This window comes from Leiobunum rupestre, chromosome 7 (assembly GCF_980474605.1).
Source record: "Leiobunum rupestre chromosome 7, qqLeiRupe1.1.hap1, whole genome shotgun sequence".
Taxonomy (NCBI): domain Eukaryota; kingdom Metazoa; phylum Arthropoda; class Arachnida; order Opiliones; family Sclerosomatidae; genus Leiobunum; species Leiobunum rupestre.
This window is the reverse complement of record NC_143390.1, coordinates 36,128,288-36,146,068: the sequence shown is the minus strand read 5'-3', so window position 1 is coordinate 36,146,068 and position 17,781 is coordinate 36,128,288. Positions and strand designations below refer to the sequence as shown.

The 17,781-nt window shown below is 34.6% G+C and overlaps 1 protein-coding gene and 1 non-coding gene across 4 annotated transcripts in view; both read left to right on the top strand.

Annotated features, from left to right (window-relative positions):
* The window catches only part of RSG7 (Regulator of G-protein signaling 7), a 60,587-nt gene that overhangs the window by 36,661 nt on the left and 6,145 nt on the right, over nt 1-17,781 (top strand). For all 3 annotated transcript variants that reach the window (XR_016482323.1, XM_090181048.1, XM_090181047.1), the window contains exons 4-15: nt 1,537-1,640; nt 3,638-3,689; nt 3,762-3,903; nt 5,458-5,539; nt 5,612-5,686; nt 10,735-10,824; nt 10,961-11,022; nt 11,833-11,946; nt 12,108-12,233; nt 12,387-12,461; nt 14,416-14,527; nt 17,158-17,250. Coding sequence is in view for 2 of the 3 variants with exons in the window: in XM_090181048.1 (XP_090037174.1) it covers nt 1,537-1,640; nt 3,638-3,689; nt 3,762-3,903; nt 5,458-5,539; nt 5,612-5,686; nt 10,735-10,824; nt 10,961-11,022; nt 11,833-11,946; nt 12,108-12,233; nt 12,387-12,461; nt 14,416-14,527; nt 17,158-17,250 (1,127 nt within the window). In the remaining variant the exon portion in view is untranslated. The remainder of the gene's footprint in view (nt 1-1,536; nt 1,641-3,637; nt 3,690-3,761; nt 3,904-5,457; nt 5,540-5,611; nt 5,687-10,734; nt 10,825-10,960; nt 11,023-11,832; nt 11,947-12,107; nt 12,234-12,386; nt 12,462-14,415; nt 14,528-17,157; nt 17,251-17,781) is intronic.
* TRNAT-GGU (transfer RNA threonine (anticodon GGU)) lies at nt 13,004-13,076 on the top strand. Its single transcript has one exon. It is a non-coding gene; the product is annotated as a tRNA-Thr (tRNA).

Here is a 17,781-nt window from a genome sequence, read left to right as displayed (position 1 = left end):
TATTAGTAAGTCGCTGTACATGCATTTAGGATTATTATTTATTTTTTATAATTTTTAGATTCTACGAAATGGGTGTGGTTACTAAACTAGTATTGTGTTTGAAAATTACCTTCTCTGTTGACAAATAACTAAGATATTTTCGCTAGTTTTTTATACTTTGCAGAGGAGTTATAAGCCTAGGGCGATAGAACATCATTAATAATAGAGAGATTAAGAACTCGACGTTGTGTACGTCTAGGCGTTCGTCGAGCTAACTTGTTAGCGTTCCGTAGTTGACGTTGTGAAGCCTGGAAATTGTCGGCTTATGTTTAAACCATGTACGAGAGTCAAACTGTAAAACACTCTTTATTGTATTAATAACAGGGGCGTAGGAACCGGAGGGGGGCAATGCCCCTCCCTAGAATTTTGCTGGGAGGGGAAACAAATGTTATTGCCCCCTCCAACTTTTTGATCAATTGAAATCTTCAAAAGGCTCAAATTCTCATTCAAAAATTAAAAGCATATAAAGCTTTTAGAATCTCAACTTTTTTTAAATTTCAGTCTTTTCCCGCCAATTTATATAGTAGTAAAAAGTACACGTGCATTCGGAGAAGCTACACCCCATTAAAAATTCAAAACCATTCTCCAGACCCCTTTTCGTTTCTCTTTGCCCCCTCCAACTTCTAGAACGTCACTACGCCTTTGATTAATAATACTAATAATAATAAGTTACAAGGCATGGAAGTTAAGTTAATTTATCTAGAAGAGATAATTGAAAAGATTCGACAAGCTAGGTTGCACTCCGGAACCGGAGAGAGAGTGACCTAATTAACTGCATGGAGAAGAAAGTCCACCAAGAAATCTTTGCGGACCCACTGTGGTGCAATAGTAAGCGTCATCGGTGACTTAACCCTTCGTGTCAGAGGTCGCCACTTTCGGAGAATTAATAATAATAATAATAATCAGCTAGTCTAATACCCAAGGCGCCACGTTGGGCCTAAGTCATCGAGCGACTTTTAAAGCCATTAATTCCGGTGGCCGGGTTACAATGCGTAGGAGGGTGGTGGCAAGCCCTTCACGCCACACGAGCCAACAGCTCCCTACACTAACTATTACCGTTAACCTCCACAAGTTTTTATGGAAGGGGAAACCGAAGAACTCGGTGTAAAACCCCTTAAACCAGTGGGGATAGAACTCGCAAACTCTACGCGGAAGGAGTTGTTCTGAGTTTTTCACCCAGTGCCACAAGCTGGGATCGAACCCGGCTCCTCTTGCTGCGAGGTGAAAGTGCTAACCACTCCGCCACCCCACAACCCAAAGGTAGACAACGCGAGCGAGGATGAGTCATCCGTACCTTCGAACGTTTAAACTTTGCTTAAGCTCTAATGATTTCGTCGTCATGCCTATAGCATGTTTCCTTTGCGGCATGTCTGGCATTCGAAATGCATTTAGTGTCGGCCATTACGGGCCCTATGTCTTGGTACGGGAAACAAGCGATGAGTCATTTTACTTTCCGACCCGAATCGTTTGAACTCCCGCTTTTTCACTAATTTACAGAAGCGTTACACCTGGCTCATTTGATGTCGGCTCACGGCTACTTTTTCCCTATCGACGATCACGTACTGACCGTTAAGGCTGACGGAACCTTTTACAGGTTTCAGGTAAGTCAATACGCTTTCTAATCAAACAGCTAGCGTCCATCTATGGTACCACCGTTGGGACTTTATTCCGCTCGATAGTTGAACTAACAAAGGTCGCTGTTAGTTCATTAGTCACAGTACACTATGTTTTGTAGGACCTTATATAAAATTTAAGCTGTTGGGTCTTAAGTAAATAATTTATTTTTTCGAAAATGTTTAAAATAAAGTTAGCTAATTATATTGACGAAATATTTGACTTAATTAATTATAAATTAATTTATAATTACTTATTTATAAATTAATTTATAATTACTTATTTATAAATTAATTTATAATTACTTATTTATAAATTAATTTATAATTACTTATTTATAAATTAATTTATAATTACTTATTTATAAATTAATTTATAATTACTTATTTATAAATTAATTTATAATTAATTACTTATTTATAAATTAATTTATAATTACTTATTTAGAAATTAATTTATAATTACTTATTTATAAATTAATTTATAATTACTTATTTATAAATTAATTTATAATTACTTATTTATAAATTAATTTATAATTACTTATTTATAAATTAATTTATAATTACTTATTTATAAATTAATTTATAATTACTTATTTATAAATTAATTTATAATTTATAATTTATAATTACTTATTTATAAATTAATTTATAATTTATAATTACTTATTTATAAATTAATTTATAATTTATAATTACTTATTTATAAATTAATTTATAATTTATAATTACTTATTTATAAATTAATTTATAATTTATAATTACTTATTTATAAATTAATTTATAATTTATAATTTATAATTACTTATTTATAAATTAATTTATAATTTATAATTTATAATTACTTATTTATAAATTAATTTATAATTTATAATTTATAATTACTTATTTATAAATTAATTTATAATTTATAATTTATAATTACTTATTTATAAATTAATTTATAATTTATAATTTATAATTACTTATTTATAAATTAATTTATAATTTATAATTATTTATAAAATAATTTATAATTTATGATTTATAATTTGAAATTTTAATTTGAAATAATTTATAATTTATGATTTATAATTTGAAATTTTAATTTGAAATAATTTATAATTTGAAATTTTAATTTGAAATAATTTATAATTTATGATTTATAATTTGAAATAATTTATAATTTATGATTTATAATTTGAAATAATTTATAATTTATGATTTATAATTTGAAATTTTAATTTGAAATAATTTATAATTTATGATTTATAATTTGAAATTTTAATTTAAAATAATTTATAATTTATGATTTATAATTTGAAATTTTAATTTAAAATAATTTATTTATAAATTTATTTGTTAATAGATGTTTGTATAGAACAAATTGAATAAAAAATATTATTTTAAAATGAATAAATAGTGGAAATATAAAATGAATAAAAAGCTGAAATATGAAATGAATAAATTTATCTCTTACCTTACAAAATAAAGCTTTGTTTGTGTAGTCTTCGCGCGGTAGCACGCGCTGGTAGACTTATAATGTAAGAGACAGTGACGTAAAACCTACTTTAAGACGTAACTTTTAAAATTAATATTATCTGGACTTCGCCCCCATTCCAAAATACTATGCGTGTGTTAAGGAATACAACTCCTTGGATTGATCTATTCAATCTGCAACTACTCTTGCTCATTTTAAATGAAATTCTCAAAGCCCAAATAAGTTTAGAATCTCTTTAATTGTTGTTTTTAATGGTTTGCCTAATCTTGACAATTTTTTAACATTGTTCACTTTCTTTGTTTTATACTAAAGTTATTTGTTATTTTTTTAATTCATTATCTTGTATCACTGTTTTAATATAATAAACAAGGTTTACAAGTCGCCTGTTGACTTAGCCCTTATGCTAATTATGTATTTGCTCGAGAAATCTGCTACAACAAAAATAAACTAAACTAAACAAATCCCCTGAATAGTAATTGGAATTTTGGTATTTGGTATTTAGACGCCTTACTTCTGGCCGTCCAATAGCTGGGAACCGGAGAACACTGATTACGGTAAAAATAAACTCAAATTTAATTATCTTTGTACGTGAAATTTTCGCTAAGCTCTCTTGTATCTCGGGGCAGCTGTGTACCTGTGCAAGAGGACGATGCAGAACAAAACCCGCTTGGAACTGGCGGACTACGAGGCCGAAAACCTAGCTCGCCTTCAAAAGATGTTCTCCAGAAAGTGGGAGTTCATTTTCATGCAAGCGGAAGCTCAAGCCAAGTACGACAAATTCTCATTTATTTCCAATTATCCTTTTACATTTTACCTAGAGCCACGTAGCAGTCAACGTGAGAAGCTTTTAAATTGTTGGATTTTCGTCCGCTAAGCGTAAGCTTTCGGATTTATCGTCAGACCTGAAATCCAACAGTTCATGAACTTATCACGTTGGCCGCTACGTGGCTCTGTACCAACTGAAACGGCTAATTAACCGATCAACAATTTCCACCTTTTTTCTAAGATTCCATTAACATCACCTTGATTAGAATAACAAGTCTTTTAATTAAACTTCATTACCACTTTATGATATCGAGTTAATAGAGCTTTTTCCCATTAATTAATTTGCGTAAAAAATTCTTCGAAGAAAACCTAAAGAAGGATAGATTGTTTATTGAATAAATAATGTTTTTCTCCTCTTAGAATACTTAATAAAGGGTTGCTTTCGCGTGTTTCGCTACACTTAATCTTAAAAAGAAAGCGCAACTCGTATAGGAACTCGCTTTCGACCACGCTTAACTTTAGATTAACCTTGCAACATGACATTTTGTTAGTGCTAGACTGTTAGGGTAGAAAACAAATACAAGAACCATTACCCACCAAATGGCCCCGTGTGTTTGAAATAAACTAAGCCAAACAATTAAGTAAATTGACCACACCTACTGTATAACTTTTTCGAAATGTACTGAAATAATTATTCATACAATCATACATTTCGCGGGGAGGACCCGTGTGTCCCCCTGTCTACGCCACTGTAATTAGACAATTTTCTTATATATTTTTCCATTTATCACGTTCTTATTTCACGCTTTTTACATTGACTGTAATCAAAAACATTCCCACCCAAACGGTAGTGGACTGTGACCAAAAATATTGGTGGTAGAGGTGTGCAAATACCATTTTTTGGGGATCGAATCGAATATCAAATATTTTTTTCAAAGCACGTCAAATACCAAATCGAATATTTATAACGTCAAATAATTTGGTAGAATATTTTTAGAGCAAAATTTTAAGCCAGTTAACTGATCAAATACCAAATAGTATTTCAAATACCAAATAATTCGACGTATTTGGTTTTCGATCGAATTATTTGGTCTAACCAAATATTTTGCACACCCCTAATTGGTGGTCATTAGACCAAGGCGCCCACCTAGAGGTATAAGGCTATTATTTCGTTTGAGTTATGTCTAATATTTACGAGTGCCCACTTTCCACACAGTCCAACACTCGACCCGAATAAAGCCATTTATGGCACCACTCAAATTCATCCCAAAATGTTTTCAACACTTTTAGAAATCACGCTTGGTCAATTATTAAACAAAATTTCTTTAAAAAACGCGTAAATATTTGAAACAATTATATAATATAATTCTACCCTTTTTTATTTTCCAACAAAAAGAATACACCATTAAAATTCAATAAATCAACCTATTTTTCCTGTAGTGGTTTTCACTTTAATTATAGTTATTGCGAATGCCTTTCTGACCCTATAGCCTTCAATTGAACGATTGATATAGATTTAGTTTAATCAGTACTCTAATAGTTCGTTGTGACACGCAGGGTGGACAAAAAGAGGGACAAGTTGGAGAGAAAGGTACTGGACAGTCAAGAGAGAGCATTTTGGGACGTTCATCGACCAGTGGTGAGAACATTCGCGAATTCAATCTCGCTCCGGACACTAAGTTAATCTCGTGAATTCTTTGCAAATTAAAAGCCTGGATGTGTAAATACGACGGAGATTGATATTAAGAAGGCATGTCGGATGAACAAACCCATCAAAAGCGCCAAAGTGAGAAGACTCTTTTGTTTTAATCAATGTACAGATAGGCCAATCGGACATTAGGATTATCGGCCGGTAGGGTCGGACATTTGCCTTTTTGCGTACGGGATTTTTGATTTTTTAAAAATCTTGGCCATTTTTTTTGGATTTTCTGGCCATCATATTTAAAGATTTTGTGGCCATTTTTAAAGAGTTTCTGCTCATTTTTAGGATTTTCTGGCCATTTATCTGAAGAATTTTAGGTCCATTTATTTTTAGGTTATTCTGACCATTTATCTGAAGAATTTTCTGTCCATTTATTTTTAGGTTACTCTGACCATTTTAAAGAATTTTCTGTCCATTTATTTTTAGGTTATTCTGACCATCTTAAAGAATTTTCTGTCCATTTATTTTTAGGTTACTCTGACCATTTTAAAGAATTTTCTGTCCATTTATTTTTAGGTTACTCTGACCATTTTAAAGAATTTTCTGTCCATTTATTTTTAGGTTATTCTGACCATTTTAAAGAATTTTCTGTCCATTTATTTTTAGGTTATTCTGACCATTTTAAAGAATTTTCTGTCCATTTATTTTTAGGTTATTCTGACCATTTTAAAGAATTTTCTGTCCATTTATTTTTAGGACATTCTGACCATTTTAAATAATTTTGCCCATTTATTTTAAGGACATTCTGACCATTTTAAAGAATTTTCTGTCCATTTATTTTAAGGACATTCTTACCATTTTAAAGAATTTTCTGTCCATTTATTTTAAGGACATTCTGATCATTTTAAAGAATTTTCTGTCCATTTATTTTAAGGACATTCTGACCATTTTAAAAAAAACTTTTAAGCGATTTTTACATTTGTTCCGGACATTTTTAAAGAATTTTCAAAGTTAAAGACCGAAAATTTGGTATTTCTACTGCAGATTTGGTCCGCTATTGTGGCAAGTGGCCGACCCTTCGATGTTGACCATCGTGGTGTGACCTCAATCGTTTAATTGGATTTATTGCGCAACCTTATTTATGTCCCAGATTTCACTACACTTAAAATACGTGTAGCGTACTTTGATCGGAATGTGTTCATCGAAGTATATTTGGTCGCGGTACGTTGTCCTAATTTTAAGGTAATTCCGAATATGAATCACGTACACACGCGAAATCGCGTAGCGTAAGTCTGACCGGTAATCAACTCACTCCTTTTCGTATTCCGGAAGGAAACTTGTATTACTTATGTAAATTCCCGCAGTTCGTTTTCTTCTAAGCCTTGGTAAAACAAACGCGCCCTTCCTGGAACACGGTCCCTGAGTCCGTCCAGAGTAAATAGATATAAAAAATCCTTCCAGCACCACTGAAAATTCCCTAGAAAGCCATTAGCCCCCGTCTACCCCTTCTTCTTCGTGGCTGTTGTTAAACACACGCTTCCCTGGCTACGGAAGAGGACTTTCGTGGAAACAATCCTTCGGGCTTTTCAAAGATTCCGCGAAACAAACTGTACATGACCCGCACTCTGATGGATCCCTCTCGTATTTACGACGAAACTACCAAATGTTCAGAGAAATCTCACAAAATATATAGAGTTTCTTCGAATTATATTTTCCCTTGAAACTAGATAAATAAAGATATATATAGACATAAATAATGATATATATAAAGATATAAATATATATATACATATATATATATATATATATATATATATATATATATATATATAAATAAAGCTATATATAGATATAAATATAGATATATATATGAATGTATATATATAAATATATGGTTGACTTACAATACTAAAGCCATTAATTCAGGTGGCCGGGTTACAATGCGTAGGCGGGTGGTGGAATGCCTTTCATGCCACGCGAGCCAACAGCTCCACTAACTATTACCGCTAATCTCAATAAATTGAAATAGTCACAATAGTAATTATCAATATTTAATAATTTATCAATCATTTTGCTATTTGTGATAAGGTGATGAATTATATTATTAAACGTAAGTAAATAAACTAAATTAGTTTATAAAATGAGCTTCCATTGTCTCCAAAAATTAAAGAAAACGTTCTTATACGTTGACTAGACGGAGCTATACAATTTTATAAAATGGAGAAATAGTAAATGATGCCAGTGGGTCCGAAAGATACGAGCCATCCGGTTTCAGTATCCTAAACACGTTCTCGATATTAGATATTTAAATTACGCTACAGCTCTAACAAGTCAAAGACGAAATAAATTCACTTACACACGCTTATATTTGAAATACTTAGTTTCTTTCTTTATTGCAGTTATTTTATTGACGGCCAAACATATAGATTTGTCATAACCCTTTCCTGCGCTCGTGCTATCAATATAAAGGAACTTATAAAGGAATTTAAAATTTCTACCACTAGGGGTAATTGAATGTAGAGGTCAAAGGTGATAGTCGCGTTGAAATTACGTCACATCGATCTCCGGGACGAAAAACACGTCATAAACTTTATAAAAGGGAAGTTCGTGTGGCGTATTTTTAAAACGTCCAGAATTCCACGTGCGTTTCTAACTTAAACCTAGGAGCAACAAACACAAGGAGAACTCAACCCGTCAAAAGTCGTGGATTTTCTTGTGTACATTTTTCATTGGTTAGACGCTTTAGCACCTGCTGAAGTCGGAAGGGGATAATTTGGAAATTGTCTTCCCCCTTTCCGTAAAACGCTCAGCGTAAAGGTTTGTCCAACGAAATTTGTACACAACACTGCGTTAGCGTGTTTAAAGGCTAGCTGCGTTTTCCTTGTGTTTATTGCTCCTAGCTTAAGGCTAATATAAACTGGGTCTGGACCCAAATTGTTTAAAATTCACGTAAAATATAAAGTTTATATTTGGTTGAATTCCGCGGGTTCTGCTTTATGGATTTCCTAAAAATAAATTTCAATTTGAAGCTAATTAAACACACGATACAATGACCTTTAAAAGATCTAGAAATAAAGTATCATAATTTAAATATAACTTGACAAACTTTAATTGAAATGAACAGCATTTTAAGTTTTACGCACAATGTATTATTCTGAGAATCTTGAAACTTTCATTATTTACGTTTGACAACGTTGTCTATCCAGTGTTTTTCAAATTTTCTTCATATCTTAATTAGTTTTAAAGATATTAAGTATAATGTTCAATTAAATTAATTTTTGACACTCTTAGAAACATGAACTTTTAAATATTTCAAAATTAATACATTGAAAGGTTCAATAGCTAATTTAATTAATAATGAATTTTGAAAAAAAAAACGAAATATCTATTTTAGTGTCGATGAACTATTCAAATTTAAAAACGACCGAAATTATACAATCTACCCTATTTTAAGTTTTATGGGAAAACTACATAACGAAATCACTATGTAAAGATCTCAAAAAAATCTATTGAACGTTTCAATGTATTAATTTTAAAATATTTAAAAGTTCGTGTTTCTAAGAGTGTCAAAAATTAATTTAAATTAACATTATACTTAATATCTTTAAAACTAATTAAGATATGAAGAAAATTTGAAAAACACTGGATAGACAACGTTGTCAAACGTAAATTATGAAAGTTTCAAGATTCTCAGAATAATACATTGTGCGTAAAACTTAAAATGCTGTTCATTTCAATTAAAGTTTGTCATGTTATATTTAAATTATGATACTTTATTTCTAGATCTTTTAAAGGTCATTGTATCGTGTGTTTAATTATTTATTTTTAGGAAATCCATAAACCAGAACCCGTGGAAATTAACCAAATATAAACTTTATATTTTACGTGAATTTTAAACAATTTGGGTCAAGACCCAGTTTATATTAGCTTTAAACAGTCTATATCTTAGCTCGTGCCTCGCGATTAGTATTTTTCGTTTCCATGGTAACCTTTTCAATCACGCAAGTATTATAAGTATTTTCCGTCCACTTATTGTATGTTTCGTGTGAAACAAGGTCTTATTGAAATTTGGTCCATGGAGATGTTATACCGTGGAATACTTGTGGGGGATTATGTTAAATATGATAGAAATATTATATATATGTTAATAAATTCAAATCCAAACGAGGATGTGTATAGGAATATTGGCAACATTGTATTATCCTCTTATTAGAGCGATATGGAATGAAGGCCCTTTGCTGATTATAGCATCATCATACATAAAGCGACTTGATATATTATACCGTAGTCCGGAAGCACTATGCTTATCTCTTTTCCTTCCTTATTAAAGGATTTGGAAGAAATCCCATAAAAAACAGGGGTTTCTTCGCGGAGCCGTCATAAATATCCCGGCGCGTAAGATGATATCTAATAGCCTTGAAAATAGTTTCGCGTTTGTTCCGGATTTCGTTCTTTTCGTTTTTATTGCCTTCTCGAATTGTCCGCGTAGATCGATACGAAATGAACCGAGTCTATCCGGTTCACGAAACTCAAACCTTTGATTTTGTAGGTAATAAAAGTGAATTCGCAGTTTTATCGCTACAAAAATTATATCGTGAGTATATTTCATTTAATTCAACCGGTGAGTTCTCATTTGCATTTCAAAGGAAATATTCCGGGAGAAAAAATTCGTTGCTCTAAAAGAAAAGGAATTTTATCCGTCTGAATTATAGTAATTTATTTCGAGAGATTTTGCAAAGCGGGTTCTACGTTAAAAGGAATTTCTTTAACGGTATCCGGGTTCATATTTTCGACGAAAAATTAAGGTCAGGCATTAAAAATTCCCATTGGGGATTTGCTCGGGCCAAGCGTCGTGATTTTATAACCACGATAAATAGACAACTTTGGCGTTTCATTAGCGATTAATAATTTATCAAACTCGGTCAATATTATTCGTTTAAATGGAAATAAACCTTAATGGCGCTTTCACGTATCATTAACGCCGCGTATAGATGTTACAAAAACTTATTATTATTTAATTTACTACGTTACGTTTCCCTACGCAAGAACGCGAAAAATATTAACGATTGAATTATACCGTCTAGTGTGTATCTGTTAGTGATTACGATTTTTCCGTTATTTGATATAAAGGCACGTAGATTTTTTGGTAGTTGTTAACTGGGCGTCATATTTGTGTGTGGTTTTATTTGCAGCACATGCAATGTACGGTACCTGGAGGTCGAATTAGTCCCAGCGTCTCTGAGGCTGATCTTGGCAACCCTGTCGAGTCCATTAAGAAGGAGGTTCGTTTGACGGTCTTTAGAGCCTCCTCACCTTAATCAATTATTCATTGAAGCATTATATCTCGAATATATGTATATATATATATATATATATATTTTATTGTCGTTTCTTCCAAATTACCCACCCACTCTTTAGATCGAAACCTTGAAAAGTCGCTTAGATAGGAGGAATGTCAAAGTCTCCAAAGTCGCCGAACAGTGAGTCCCATTTTATCCATTTTTCGTCATCGTCGATGCACCCTATTTAATAGATTTTGCCACCTTTTTAAAACGGTTCGCGCGTTGGACGATTGACCGAGTTTGAAATGACGTTTTTGAGCGCGACACTACCACTACGTGTATTGGGAAAACTGGCTTATTTACCCTTTTTTGTGAGCGTTACGTGTAGAGGTGTTTTCACGCGGAAAATAAAATTTAAAAGGCGTCAATAAAAATTAAACATTTCCTCAGTCAATAGTTCTTTCTATAAAGTAACATGGCCTTCTTGTTTTAATGTAGCTCTTACGTCACTATATTTACCTTTTCCAACACTGCGAGCGCGTGCTCGAATCACGAGGAGCTTCCTATTTTCTAACGCTCGTGCAAATCGCGTGTGCTATGATAATTCCACCAAAGCACAGTCTTGTGACGTAAGAGCAACGTGTTATACTTCTACTTTTAACAAGTTGGGTAAGCGTAAAACATTTATAGAAAGAACTATTTTCCTTTAATACGCTAGGTCTATTTTTGATCTATTTACCCCTGTAGAAGTGTTCTAGTGGCGATGCGCCGGTGTTCGGGGACAAGCCGACCTTCAATATAAAGAGGATTTTATTCCCTCACCGTTTTAAAAGGGAAATATTCAGCTCTCGCGTAATGAGATTTCATCCCGCACGAAATGTTTTATCCAGCTTCGAATCGTAGAACTGTCATTTTCATTTTCTTTCCGCAAAATTTCTCTCATTGTTTTGTTTTCGCTTAATGGGCTTGAATATTAACGAGGCTTTCCTGTCGCCGTTGTCCGTATAGATTCGTGAGTTTCTTCGAGCAATACCAGGAGTACGATCCTTTCATAACGTCGCCCGAACCATCAAACCCATGGATTTCCGATAGCGTCGAATTCTGGGAGATGGAAAAACAAACGTACGGTTTGTTTTTTTTTATTAATTTGCGCGAGCGTGTTTTCGTTTACCATCCCCCCCCACCCCCCCCACCCCCCGATTCGTAATTTGCTCGTTTTCCTTTTTACTAAACGAATCAAACCCCTTTTTGTATTTTTCCCCGCGCTCCATCGGGTCTCGCAGGAAAGACGTTCCCGCGAGGAGAGTGCGTAGGTGGGCCTTCTCCTTGCAAGAGCTCTTGAGGGATTCTGCCGGAAGAGAGCAGTTTTTCCGCTTCCTGGAGAAAGAATTCAGTGCCGAGAATCTCAAGTACAGCTTCCTCTTTTCCCCTTTCTGTCTCTTCGTCTTTTTGTATATAAAAACACACGCGTACAGACATACTCTCTTCTCGATTTTTCTCCATCTTGAAATTTCTAATTTTCTTGTAAGAGTCTTTTTTGTCTTTTCACTTTTCCTTCGAAGGTTCTGGGACGCGGTCCAAGAACTCAAACAAGTCCAATACACTGACGTACCTGTGAAAGTCGAGGAGATATGGAAGTAAATACCCCTGCACCCCCTTTCCACTTTTGATAAATTCGTTTAGTCGTTTCTTGGGTTGAGTGGTTTTGCGTGGATAGTGTACGTTTTTATTAGCGGAAGTAAATATTATAACTCTTACGAGAGAAGTACCCAGCATATCGAAAATTACTTGATCCAATGAACAAATTTTGATCTAGCTATTTTGAATCCTGATTATTCGTGGCTTCGGTAGTCCAATGGTAGTGGCGTTGGGACGGTAACCCAAGGGTCGTAGGTTCGATTCCTACCCGAGGTGATATGATTTTTCTCAGTCACTCTGGTATGGAACAATACCCAGAGGTATTCCTTGATTTAAATGAAACTTCTAATTATATTAATTCCTGCGTAATTATAAAACATAAATTATCAATGTTATGACTACAGGCTATCAAGGTTCTGTTATAAATTAGTTGACGTGAAATGCTACGGCACCGTCAACAACGGGTTAAATTTATCCCGTCAATAATGTGAACCAGATCGAGTCATTCTTAAATTGGATGTCCGAGGCCTGATTATTCGTGGCCTCGGTAGTCCAATGGTAGTGGCGTTGGGACGGTAACCCAAAGGTCGTAGGTTTGATTCCTACCCGAGGTGATATGATTTTTCTCAGTCACTCTGGTATGGAACAATACGCAGAGGTATTCCTTGATTTAAATGACACTTCTAATTGGATCAAATGAAATTTATCAAATTGGAATAAAATAGTCGAATTTATATCTTCCCAATTTTGGAATCAAAATTGATCCATTATTTCCGTAAGTACCTTCGCAGGCCCCGAACCACTTTTTAATGGGTACTAATAACTAAAATTGCGGATGAAAAATATAAAAATTATACTAACTATGGATATTAACTTATTTGTAAACTTTATAGAAACACCAATAGAAAGATGAATATATCTCTCTTAAGATATATATTATCCACTTCTGACTGTAGAAATTTATTAATTGCAAATCCATAATATTACGGGTACAACCCAAGATAATATAAACTTTTTTTAAGACGACATTGTGGTGTCGGCTAGACGCCTTAGACACCATAGATAATATAAACCTAGTACCCTGGATTCTAAATCACTACTTCGGGTGTAGTCAATACACTCTTTTACGAAGTCGGCCATTTCATTACAGGTAGAGGTCGGCGTTTGAATAAGAAATTATACGATTGTTTATATTTATCCATAACCGAGAATTATTCAGAAATATTCGAAAAAAATTATTAATTTTGCATGTTAAATCGTTGTTTAATCGTATAATTTATTCGTATAAAACAAATAATACTAATTTTAATGATTAATTGAAATTTTTGCGGTTAATTTATTTGTTCCGCCGACCTCTAATTACAGGCCTAATTTAAAATAGTACAGGCACGTGCTCATCAGCTCGAGACGTCGCGTGCATTCGACCGCGTGAAGTGGCCTTGCATGCACTATTTGAAATCAGACCTGTAATAAAATGGCAGCTCTCACAAATAAGGATATAAAAGAGTGTATAGCGTTTACCCACTTCCTGCCGGAACACCGAAGAAATTATCTCCGCAGTTACCATGCTAACCAACTATAGATAAGAACACGGTTCGCGCAACAGCGCGTCATCAAAGTTGGGTGTGATTTTACCTATGGAGGCCTATTTTTCGGAGGTCACGTGCCGGGAGTGGGTCAACGCTTCGTTACAAAACTGTCAATCAGAAAGCTGTCAGAATAGTTCGTTTTATAAAACCACCTGGGCTATATTGTTTAAATCCGTTTAGTGGATCCGTTTTCTCTCCCACTAAAGAGTTTATGAACTATTCCAGGGCAACATTTCAACAAGTTGGGCAAGAGTAAAGACATTTTATAAAATCAACTATTAGAATCTAGGGTGCGCGGTTCTATATTATCTTTGGTGCAACGTAGACTTGCAAATTGGTAACGTGTGATTTCCCATTCCAACAGAGAATACCTAGCTCCCGACGCCAACTGCCCCATAAACATCGACTCCAAGAGCTTCGAGATTACCAAGAAGAATATGGAGCATCCAGATAGGAGAACCTTCGACGAAGCCGCTGTACGCATTTCTTATCGGCCACAATCAGGAATTCATACAGCTAACTTGGAATGCTTATCCCGCCATATCCCCTATGTTACGATGTGGCTGATCGTTTAGGCTCCGCCTACTAGAGAATATATTCCCTATCTGTTTCGTTCCCCCTCATCATCCTCGTGTAGCTCGGCTGTCCCATGGCAAAACCTTTTAACCAACACGATCGTAGTTTTGAGATATTTGACTTTTTCAAAACCTAAGTTATAAGATTTTAACGTGGTTTTTAATGCGAAAATTATAAAATCCAAAACCATTTTTTAAGTCATAAATAGTTAAATATTTATAACTTTTACCTGAAACTTTTACAATACTTTTGTACATGTCTTAGTAATACTGATGCGTAAAAATCTAATTTTTCAAAAATTTGGTGGTTAAAAGGTTTTGCCATGGGGCAGCCGAGCTGTTTTGATGCTAGAAAACTCTCCCGTATATCGTCGAATCAAATGTAATTTGTGATGCTTTTTGGATCTCAGGCTCGATCTGAAAGCCAAAACAGTTCATGACATTTCATCTTCAAAACGAGTAGTAATTATTTCGCGTAAAAATCATTTCTTTTTCCCGAAGAACCCAATTTACTCCTTCAATAATATCACTTGACTCAATGGAATTTACCCTTTTAACTTGACTCAAAGCTATCGCCTTCGCGGACATTTTAGGCCTAGTCAACTCATAAATTTCAGATTTTGAAGCAGACAACTTCGTACTGAATTATTGGTCCTTTTGGTAGTCACGTTTTAAGCCAATGAAACGCGCCGAAAGAAATACGTGTATTTCGACGTCAGAGGGAGGAGCCAAAGCGATCAGCCAGATCGAGACGAAAAACAGCCCGGATAAACATTCCAAGTTAGCTGTATGAACTCCTGCCACAATGTATTCGGGTTTACGGAGAATATGAAGCTCCAACTACAACCTCGCTTTTCAATATACCATAAGTAACATTATAACAAATACATAAATAAATAATTATCAGCTAGGCTAATACCCAAGGCACCATCTTAGGCCTAAGTCATCAAGCGACTTTTGAAGCCATTAATTAAGGCGGCCGGGTTACAATTAGTATGTCAATAGGCCTTTTTTATACTGTTTACTGTTCTTTTTTCACTTCTACAAGGTTTCCCTAGCTCTCCCACTAAAGAGAACTACTGAATTCGTCCATAGGTTTGACTGCACTATCACAAGAACAAGTTTGGCAGTCGTAGCGAATTTATGGAAAGGCCTATTGTGAAAAATCATCACCGAACTGATTTTCAGAGCTATTCCGCAATCTAGGTTTAGTTCTCGGAACAGAGCCCCCTAGGGTCTAAATATGCATAACAGGGTTCATACAGACCTGGTAACCCTTGAAAACCGGGAAGTATCAGGGAATTCGAATGTAGACAGAAAAGTCAGGGAAATATCAGAAAAATTCCCATTTTTAAGTAAACATCAGGGAAATCAGGGAAATTTATGAGGGTTCAGAAAGTTTTCCATAAGGAGTACAAATATACAGGGTGTTTCAATAGGTGATGCAAATATTTGAAGGAGTTGTAGGGGGTGAGTTGACAAGTATGCCTGTGTTTCCCCATTTTCCTACGGTGAGTTAAAAGAGCGCCAAAGAGCTTCAAAGTGTGGCCCCTGGAAGTAGGCTGTAACAAGCGCAAAACCAAGCAGCAGGGACTTTAAATACCGTTTAAGTTACCTTTTTACGCTGGTTACCTCAATTTGTTGAATGACTACTTTTCGATAAAAATTTAAGCCTAATATCGGAGAGCTCGTTCTGGAGTCGCTAAGGGGTTTTGGCTTTGTTTTGAAGCCCGCGTGCGAATCATGCGTGATAAAAAACATGACCTCGTGGCGCCGAGAAAAAACTTTTTTTTAATTTTTATCATTTTAGCCTAATATTCCGTCTATCTATCGGAAACCAGGGCTGCGTTCAACAACTATCAACGGAGAAAAACCGTTGAGTTATCGTTGAGTTCTTTTAATCAACGCTACGTCACAAAAATCTAAAGTTGTTGTACGATTTATATAGTTCGCTGACTTAACGAACAAAATATCGTCTGCTACCCCTCCTTTAACTTTGTCGAATGACGTCACGACACCGATGAGCAACGGAAAAACCATCTCGCCCAGCCGATGTTTCCGCTGAGTCTCCGATGATCAACGTGACGTCAAAACCGGAAGTCAAAAAACCCGTTCAACAAAAAACCGCTGACCGTTGAGCTCAGCGCTGAGCTATTTTAGAGTTGTTGAACGCAGCCCAGATATTTCGGCTTAGCGGAAGTCTCGCGTATTTCAGACACTAGAGGGCTATGTGCTGAGAAAACATCTTGATTACTCAATAACTATGAAAATCAGTTTGGTTGTAAATCTCGTTAATTATCATACTTATTGTTATTATGTTACTTATGATGATACCCTACACAACGATAAAACATAAGATCGTACCGGAGTGTCTTCGCCCTTATTGGCATAAGGGCACAGGGGCGTGGTCTCGGAGGGGAGGGTTTTTCTTCACTAATCGAAGAGACTGCGCCCGCCGTATTCTCTACTCGCCCGAATACATTTGGTTTCTTTCAATTCGAACTCGTCTCGAAATTCTTTTGTATCCGCAGGCTCACTTGTACCAATTGATGAAAAGCGATAGTTACCCTCGCTACCTCAGGTCTGATATGTATAAAGAATACCTAAACGGAACAAAGAAAAAGGTGAAGTTTCAAATCGTTTTTATAATGCAATTATCGTTTTTTCGACGCCGTGTTATTTTCGACGCGACTATCTTCCGTCATTACCCAATTATTACAGTAATAAAAGTTTAGACTTGTTCTAACTTCCCGTTAGATCTAGTATCTTCTTTTAACCCTCTAGAAAAGCTATTCAAATAGTTTGTGTCCGTTTTCCCAAATGTATCTGCTGATGACCGAAATAGGTGCTGCCAAATGCAGTAGTTGATTCTTTTTAAAGCCTATCTATACCTGTCAAAACGTAGTACGATTTTAGTGACGTAGTAGTAGTAGTAGTAGTAGTATTAGTAGAATTGGTAGAAAAGCTGAATATTTTACTTCTAATGCGCATGCCTCTGCCGCTTTCCTTTTCTGATAGTGATCGTTTTCGATGATATATTTGCTCCAAATGGCAGCCCCCGAAACCTCCCATTTCCCACCAGAACCTCTTTATTTCGTGTTGGTCATTTCGTGGTTTATTTCGATATGTTAGTAATAGTTTCTTAGGTGAAATTA